Raw genomic sequence first — 9,878 nt, 5'->3', positions numbered from 1 at the left:
TGCTCCAAAAATAACCACCTCAGTTTTTCCTTCTTTTAATTTCAGAAAGTTCTGGCACATCCAGCCGTTAATTTGTTCGATGCACTTAGTCAGTTTTTGTATTGGACTATAGTCCCCTGGCGATAAGGTTATGTAAATTTGTGTGTCATCCGCATAACTATGGTAACTTATTTTGTTGTTTTCCATAATCTGAGCCAGTGAAAGCATGTAGATGTTAAACAGAAAAACAGAAGAGGCCCCAGAATGGAGCCTTGGGGAACTCCACACGTCCTATTTGTATGCTCGGATGCATAATTACTTATTCCCACAAAGTAGTCCCTGTTCTTTATGTAGGATTCAAACCAGTTTAGTACGGAGCCAGAAAAGCCAACGCAGTTTTCCAATTGGTCTTGTAATATGTCATGGTCGACCGTTTCAAATGCAGCACTGAGATCAAGTAGTACTAAGACTGTAGTTTTGCCACTATCTGTGTTAAGGTGGATGTCATTAAAGGCTTTGACAAGAGCCGTCTCAGTGCTGTGGTGTGGTCGGAAACCCAACTGAAAGGTATTGAAACTGTTGTTTAGTGATAAGAAATGGTTGAGAGTAGAAGAGATTCCCAATCTCACCAGGGCTAATCTGGAAAATAGTGGTTAAATAAAATGATTTAGAAATATACACTAAGTAGAAAAGCATCAGAGGATCCATGGTTTACACAGAATCGAGGCCTACAAGTTCGGACTGACCCATATTCCACAGCCAGGAAACTTGTCCTCACCGCCACCTCCACCTCCCCAAGCAGCCCGGTCCAACACAGGTTAGCCGTGGAGGGCCTACTGATCGTGATCCAAAGCGACCCTGTGCTAATTCCCTGGTGAAAGCCACCCAGTCTTTCCAGCGATGCCTCAAACCTCAAGGTTTATATGAACAAGCTCCACTCTGAATGAGAACCCAGGCCGGTAATAACAGACCTCAAGTTTTGACCGAAGAGAGAGCAGTGAACAGAGACTCACCCCGTCCGCCCCCCCTCGTTTTCTTTCCCTGCAGGTTTTGGGAGAATGTTGAACACGCTTCCTGTAAAGCGATGTAGTATTTATTACAGCCTCCGTTTTTGATGGCTGGGGTCATGTAGCCTGCTGTCTATTTTTCCTAGAGGTCATTTACTACATTAGGCCTGGTTTTGGGGCCAGGAGAGGAAGAGAAGAACGAAATCTAAGATGCAGAAACTAAATTGGTAGCAAATGTATAGCCTCCAACTTGCCCCTTGGCTCTAATGCATTTTTCAAGTGAGCTCTGCTCACCGTACACCGAGATGCGGGGACGGCTTGCCTCTGAAATAATATTTCAACAGTGGTTACAGATGCAAAACCGGCGCCATCTCTCAGCTTGGGTTGTTCCCACCAAAGTGCAGCATAAGGGATTTTCTTTTTATTTCTGGGAAGATGTTATGCTTTGATGTGTAGCGGTGGAGGCCTTAAGGTTGAGCGAAGTAGGCCCATGAGCAAAAGGTTGGAGGTTTGAATGCACAGGACAAATTATCTTTCTATTCTTCTTTAACAGCTATTCCACTGAGTTGCCTTTGAGCCAAGCATTTTGTATCTCCAGTGGAACTGTGTACTGGACTCAGCAAGAGACTGTGGTTGTACTGGGCTGCTCCCAGATTGGATGAATGCAAGTGTGTGAATGTGAAGCAGGGCGTGGCTGGAAAAAAAAAGAAAGGTTAAAAACAGACACCAGCACAGAGGCTACCAGGCCGCCCACACAAGCCTGAAATGGAGCTACTAAAGTTATATAAACAAATTGAAAAACACACCTTATGCTAATGTGAGATAATTTACCCCAATGGGGTCATTCTGGTCAGCCAGTTAGAAAAAAGGATTTAAACTAAGTTTGAGATCAATTTCCCAAATATGTTTACATAGAGGCTAAATCGCCACACTTCTGCAGCTAAACTTTCTAAAAGATGACTTTGTCCATCTCATTTTCATTTAAATGGCCAAGTGGAGTCCCATTTGCTTGCTGCTTTTCAACAGCCCAACAGGCTCAATAAAAACCAATGATCTGATGAAAACAGGAAAACCTTGTTGTTGTTGTATACAAACAGCATATGGTTTGCTCAGTTTGGCTGCACATGGCAGCACTCCTTCAACTTCATTTGCTCCTCTGTATTTGGTTGTCCTCCACCATCTGGGCATATTTAAAGTTTCCCCCTCTCCAAGTTTCTTTCATCAACACTTTACAGTACTACAGCCTTCATCAAGTGTATTAATAAGCATGATGTTGATATGTTTAACAGCAGGCATAATAGTATTGGTATTTTAAAATAAAATTAATAAAAAAATTAAAACAATGAGTGCTCATCAATAGGTGCTTACAACAACTGTGTAATTCACATCACAGTATTTTTATAATACTGCTTGAATCTTGATGCTTTAGTACTCAAGAATCACTTCCACTTTTATTTAAGAAACATCTTTGATGCTTATTACTCATTACTGTGACAGTTAAGACTCCAGGATGTCACATTGCCAGGCCAAGAAACAGGCCAGCACATAACTTCCTGTAAAACCACAACTTGGTATTTGGCTTTTGTACAGATATTAGAAATGAAATACAACAAGTTAATTAGTGAGCTTTGAAAAGATTCATGAGCGTTATCATGAATCCCACTTGCGAATCCCACAACCTCCAGTGTTGAAAAATGAAGTCAATGCCTAAAATCAGCAGTTCATTGAGTGGCCACTTGACTCTCATTTGGAGTCAATCTGCATAGACACACATTTTAAAATGCTCAACTTTACAGCAGTTAAACATGTTTACAGCATGGTTTAAGAAAATAAAAAAGATGTTAGTCTCTATGGCTAATTTCCCCATTTATAACAACTGTGGGGGGAACTATTCCTTTAAAGAGATTTAAGGTGACTGTAGATGGCACTTTTTTCTTCAGTTACGGTGTGGGCGAGTGTTGCTTTTGCAACCTAATTAGATCCTCTCAAACAATTCCCTGTGAAGATTTTTCTCAGACATGACCAGATACTGACTGAGGACATGGGCTCAAGGTATGAAATCACTTCCATCATCTGCCACATGAATCTGACATTATGCATTCCCAATTCCCAGAATTTAAATTGACTACTTGACTGTCTCCACAAACAGCCAGCAGCAGAAGCTAAATGTTGATGTTTCTTTGACAAATTTGATGAATTTGCCCTCTGGACCTCAAAAAGATAAAAGAGCAGGGACACATCAAGTCATAATGCCAGGCTGTGATTAGCAGCCTTGCACGTAGCTGTCAGGTTGTTGCAGATGTTTCGAAAGATATCCCCTTCCCCAAGGCAAAGTGAAATTAATGGTGCTATTATAAACATCTGTCAAACAGCCCAGATTGCATAAAACAAAGATCCTTGTTTTGTAATGTATGTAAGGCTCTGTGAGTGATAATGACAACATGGAGGTAGTGTGATGGAAGCATTAATTAATGTAAAGTGATGCCTCTTAATGGTTTGCTGCACCTGCCTGTGGATCACCATGGTGACTCAGCCCATATCCACATATCTGGGCGCCAAGCAGTAGGGTCCCCACAGGAGGTGGTCCAGCCCTGACCTCCTGGTGACAGTGCTCCCCAGTTCACCTCCCTGACCATACAAACTGTGTGTCTGTGTGTGTGTGTGTGTGTGTGTGTGTGTGTGTGTGTGTGTGTGTGTGTGTGTGTGTGTGCGTGTGTGTGCTGTAAGTAGATTTAGTAGCATGTGTCTGTGTGGATATTTGCTGTTTGTAGATCATTCATGCCAGTACGTGTACTACGTGCATTGAATCTCCCGTTGAGGACATGATATAGCTTTCGTGATAAAAGTGACTCCCTGTCTTTAAAAAATATCCCCCTTAACATTTACTGTAGCAAGTAAGATTGATGTTTGACATAGGACTGGTGCCTCTACCGTTAAGGAGTCGAGCCAAAGAGTGTTGTTAGGCCTACTCAGCAGGTTCTGTCTATTCATGATTATTTGGCAAATCAAAAAAATGTCAGATAGTTTTGTAACACTTCTATTAGTCTCCGTCTGCCTGTCTGTTTGTCTGTCTCTATTGCACATTATTAGTAAAATATGATGCCAGCAACTTGACTGCATTGATTATTCACATCATAACCACTAGGTGGAGTTAGATATTTAATACTGTAGGTCTAGACAAAGGGTTTCAAGTCATTATTAAGGGTTTTTATGAGATCATTAGTTTTTTAGACAACATATTGCAATGTTTTTGTATGACCCATTTCTGCCATTCACTCTTTTATTCAGTGTGTTTTTCCAATTCAATTTCTTTTTTGTCTACTCATCAACCACTATGGAAAAAAGGATGTTAAAAAAAGGATTCAAATACAAGTACCCAATGCAAATCAGTTCTGTTTCACTCAATAAATATCTTTTCCATTTATTTTCCCAGAGCTGCTCCTTTTCAACAGGCCATGCTAACCGTAGTATAGTTTGTCTGCTGATAGTCTGCTAAACCTAGATTCTGACTAAAAGTATTAAGAATTAACGTGGCATAATGTGTGTGTACTGTATGTGGCATGTCTTCACATTGTATTATTTTAGAACTAAATGCCAAAATGTTTGCTTAGGATGCAAACACACCAATTATTGACTTTTACAGAGCGTTTGACACTTGTTACATACAGATTAAATGTTTTCTGTAACGTACAGCTGAATATTTTTAAGATCATTGCCCTTCATTTTACATTTGAGGTATGTTGCTGCCATCTACAGGAAATAAGAATTATATCCACTCTAATACCACGTGAGTTTCCAGCAGGTCTCCCTGCCATCATAATCTGACAACCTTTGTGACTAGTTCCTGCCATCTCACATGTTGAATTAATGTACCTATGAATTATTTCCAAACTAAACAGACAGTAGAGATAGATAGAAAAATAATTTTATTACAATGAAAGACTTAATGGGGATGACAAATAACATAGATTGACGCAATGGTTAATTGTGCACAATTTTTTTTTAAAAGCTGTATAAAAACGCAGTTCCCAAAATGCACACATATCAATGTTTTTGTAATGAACTTGTTTTTAACATGGGGTGGTTACATAACAAGTCATAATAATAATGATTGTATTAACAGCAACAACACTGTCTTACTACGAACCTCCATGAATTGTATTTTACTAAAAAGCCATCCTTGCAAAAGTACAGTATATACATTTAAGAAGACCAAAACTCTTTTGTCTTCTGATATTAGCCAATAGTTCAACTGCTGCTGACTTGTCAGCACTGAAAAAAAGAATGGGTTGATAATTGTTCATAATAAAATTTTTACCCTTGGCCACTCGAATCATGTCAAATGAGGTTTGGCATTGATAGTTGACCTTTTAAAAGGGTTTTGGGTACAATTTCAAAGTAGTAGTGAAAAAAAACAAACAAAGTCTAAAAAAACAAACAAAGACAAAAGGACCGCATGCAGGAACTTTTAACCAAAGATATCCAGTTTTTTTCCCCTGAACTACAATTCTTGCTTGGACTTGAAAACCTCCAACTGATGATTAGCAATATGTATGACAGGAGACTGAACATGTGTTACATATTTCACTGTCAAATGTGTGATGACAGAACTCAAACACATTTGTGTCTTCTGCATGATATATGCAGTTTACAATGCACTCTACAGTGTGTTTGCACTAATTCATCATTTAAATCCTGGTCTCAGTAATATACACTTGTATGGAACAAGATGAGGGGCCTTTTTTAAACTTTGAACTTAAAGAATAATGATGTTGGTCGTCCAGACACTGGATAGTTCAGCTGTCTTAGTCACTGAGGTCTGAGGATTCGCTAGAGCTGGAAGAAGAAGGAGAGGAGGATTCTTGTTTGCTCTTCTTCTGTCTCTTGGGATGCTTCCCATGTTCCCTTTTGTTCTTTTTGCTTTTCTTCTTTTGGCTTTTTATTTTCTTCTTCTTCCTCCTCCTCTCCTCTTCGTCAGATGAGGAGTCAGAAGTTCTGCGTTTCTTTTTCTTCTTTGTATTCTCATCACTCGACAACTTAGATCTGAAAAGGAGAATAATAACCAATGGAATCACCAAAAGGTCACAAAAATGTAAAATGACCAATAAAGGCAAACACATGTTTATTTACTGAATTATACACTTTTCTCCAGCAGAGAACACACATGATAAAAACAGACACACATGTAAAACAGTGATGTTAAGGGTCAGTGCGGACCAAAGAACAAAAATATTGTAGTTACCTCTTTCTTGACTTTCTGTCGCTGCTCTTCTTCCGTTTGTGTCTCTCTTTTCTACCATTGTTGTCATCGCCATGGGAACCTACACATATTTGTAAACAAACAGTTAAGGCACTTTTAACTGGAAAAGTAGCGGTCTATAAAATGGAGAAAAAAACTGGAATACAGCATTTTTCCCGAGATGTCACAACCAGTTTGTAATACTGCAGATGTTTAAATATTGCAATACTTTCATCAGTGGGCTATAGGCTCAATCATCATTCTGTTACCTTACTTCAGCGATAGATTGTGACTGTGTTTATGATTACAGCTATTAAGTAGCTATGAGGAACTGTTTAATTTTCCATCTGATGGTTATAAATGACTTGTGACAGCAAACAAGACTGACAATAAAAAATAACTGATTTTGGTGTTATACCGGAAAATCATGTGTTCGAGTATCCAGTCATGTAAAAAATAGCAAGGCCTTTGTTTATGTAGGCCTATTTGTATTTTTATTAAGAAACACTTAAAGCTATAAGGGCTCCATATTTTTTTTTTTTTCTTCATATAATTCCAATTTTTTTTATGTATGATCACCTTGTCTTTTATTTAAAGACTGAATACTGAAGGCCTACCTCTACTTCGCCCTAACTTCTCATTACGCTGCGGGGCAGGTTCGTCGTCTTCACTCTCCTCACTGCTGGTGCTGCTTACATCCAGAACAATGTCTTTCTGGGGGTCAACTCTGACAAAGTTTCGGCACTCAAAGGTCAAGTGGCCCGCTGAAAAATAAATATACAAACATAATGAATAAATTTGACAAAGCAGGACAATTTTATATTTTAAACTTAAAAACCTTCCAGCTGTCCTATTATTCAACAATGCTTTCCCCCCTTTTCTCCCATTTCTCACACTTTCCTGTACTGTGGTGCAGTTGCTGATTTTATGGGGACAGGACCATAATGGAATCGGAGAATTACATCAGCTCATATTGTTAATCAGACATCACATAAACAACAGCTGCCACACATTGAAAACAAAGCACTGAAACTGTAAAAGCAGTTGATAAAGCCCGTGGGGGCAAAACTTAGAACCGCTATTACCTCACATTGCAAAGTCAATGTACACAGTTGCTCCCACTATCCTCACATTTAAATCGTCTGAATGAAGTGAAATTAGTACAGACAGACGCCAGATAGTTTCTATGACATGCGAGCATCATGCTCTAGTGATGGCAGTGTTGATCAGCTACTCCATCACTTTGGTTCAGAATGAATATCTCAACAAATCCTGCATAGATTGCCATAGAATTTAGTGCAGATATTCATGATGCCCAGAGGATGAATCGTAATGACTTTGGTGTAATGACAACCTTTAACTTGTAATGGAACTTGTGTGACAAAGCTTTACTTACGATATCCACATTTCTTGCACCCAGCTCTGATGTTGTCCTTATTTGGACCTGTGAAATAAAAAGTAATACAAATGTTTTAGCGTTTAAAGTGGCTTAATTACGTCTTTGTTACGTGTACAAGCCCACGTGAATGTCAAATAACAAGACTATTACGTTAGCCTAGCTGTGTCTACATGTTAATTAGCTAGCTACATGTAGCTGAATAACTCCATTTTAAGTGAGAAGGTAGATATATGTTGGGATCTCCTTTTTTTCATGTTAACACATAAAGGACATGTAGCTAACAATGTAACGCTAGAGAACAACAAACGTCAAAGCTTTCCACTATAACGTTAACGTTACATTGGGTTTCAGCTAGCTAGCTAGCACTGCTCATCAAGTGTAGCTATGTAGGCTTTATTACAGCGCTAAGGTTAGAGCTAAATGTAGACATGTATAAAGAAATAAAAACGCCTCAGTCTATTTTAATTGTTTAATAGTTTTTCGTGAGACGTAAACGATATATATGTTTTGTTAAAAGGTTGTCTACTAGCTAGCTAAGTTAACGTTCGGCTAACGTTAAGGTTAGCATCACTTTGTTAAATCATATTGTTAATCTGTTTTCCATAAACGTTAGCTAGATTTCAACAGGAAACTCCATGAGTTATACATCTGAAAATGTAAAGCTAGCTATATACATAAATAAAATCTATAACCAACCAGGGGTAGCCATTGAGTTATCCATTTTAAAGACGCAAATCTGAAGGGTCTTCCCTCAAAATAACGTCGGAGGGAAACATTTGTTCTAGAAACTACTAGGTTCCGTCTTCTTCTTCGCTCCATCATTTTCACTGGCGGGTTGCAAACCAAATTGTTGGCGCATTACCGCCATCAACTGGACTGGAGTTGGAGCAGCAGCTTGCACCTCCCCTCCAACATATACATTTCAAGCGAGCTTTGAATAGCTGAAAGACATAAAATCGTCAACAATTAGATTAAACAATCTACATTAGTTGAATCTAGATGTTGAATCTGTGTTTTGCATTTAATTTCAGTGCAATATAAAGACCCAATAAAGCAAATGATGCAAAGTTTAGAACTGTTAATGTGAAGAGGCAAAATGCTCTATTATCTGTTAAGGTTATACTATGAATTATGAATTCTATCTAGTGTAAGGGGGATTAAATAACGTGTCTATTTGTTGTTGGTGTATTTTGTATATTTGTTGATGTTAAGGCACATGGGCATGGGTTTGCCATATAGAGTGGTGCAATGTCTGCGGAAAAGTGTTGACTATCATATAGTGTGATACATTAAAATCGATTGACTCCTCCTGAATTGCCCTGATCCTTTTTAGTTCACTCAAAGTTCTTTAATTACAACCATTACAGAGAAGCAGTCGGTGGCAATGACAATTTTATATGTCTCCAACAATGTTCATAAATATGTATGAAAAAAAAGCAACAAAACAGTGCAAAGATAAAATGTATGGATGAAATATACATATCCATAAGGTTGTAAAAAAATGCCAAGAATTTCTCAGAAAAAATATTTACTCACGCTTAATTGCTTTCCCAGTAAAGCCAGTTGTGGTTTTTTGTCAGGGTTAATTGAAGGCAGCCAGAGTCAGACTGGCAGATGGAAAATGTCGACAGATGTGGGGCCCCCAGACTTGCCCTCATCGTTATGTCTGTGACTGTAACACACACACACACACGTATGTGTACATACAATCTCGCTTTGTCTTTTGATCATACCATCTGCCTTAATGACAGTTCTGTTATTTTAGTTACTTTATCTATGGTAAAAACTGTTGTTATTAAAATCACCGTTACATAATCAGGTGATGCCTCACAATGAGCTGCCTCACAACTCTGAAGTTCCACTCAGTCAGAGGACTTTGATCTACTCCACCCCACACGCTTATAAACACATACTCTGTTAGCTCTAACTTCAGCCACTGACCAGATGAACCCACACCTTCTGTCATGTTTAATTATCATAATCACAGAGAACTAAGGAGGGTTTTGTTGCAGAGGCGATCTTTTTTTTTTACATCCGAATATTTGAGGCATGATAAAATGAGATCTTTTGTAAAGATTTTAGCACCTTTATTTCATTATCACTGTGTCTTTTACAGTAAGACTTTATCATCCCATATGATTGCTCTTTCCTCTACATGATGTGATGCTGACAATCATCGCTAGCACACTAATAAAATGTTCAAACATGTAATTCTCTTGAAGATAAAGGGCAATTCTTTGATGACTGTTTAAAT

At 38.4% G+C, this 9,878-nt stretch overlaps 1 protein-coding gene across 1 annotated transcript; it reads right to left on the bottom strand.

Moving 5' to 3' along the window:
• Positions 1-5,481: 5,481 nt before the first annotated feature.
• On the bottom strand, positions 5,482-8,441 carry srek1ip1 (SREK1-interacting protein 1). Its single transcript, XM_032525751.1, has 5 exons — positions 8,321-8,441; positions 7,622-7,669; positions 6,843-6,989; positions 6,229-6,307; positions 5,482-6,029 (listed from the first exon to the last, which is right to left on the bottom strand). The coding sequence occupies exons 1-5, from the start codon at positions 8,343-8,345 to the stop codon at positions 5,792-5,794; spliced, it is 537 nt and encodes a 178-aa protein (XP_032381642.1). The 5' UTR covers positions 8,346-8,441; the 3' UTR covers positions 5,482-5,791.
• Between the last annotated feature and the right edge of the window lie 1,437 nt (positions 8,442-9,878).

This window comes from Etheostoma spectabile, chromosome 9 (genome assembly GCF_008692095.1).
Source record: "Etheostoma spectabile isolate EspeVRDwgs_2016 chromosome 9, UIUC_Espe_1.0, whole genome shotgun sequence".
NCBI classification, from domain to species: Eukaryota; Metazoa; Chordata; class Actinopteri; order Perciformes; family Percidae; genus Etheostoma; species Etheostoma spectabile.
The sequence above is the reverse complement of the archived record's forward strand: the minus strand, read 5'-3'. Positions and strand labels throughout refer to the sequence as shown.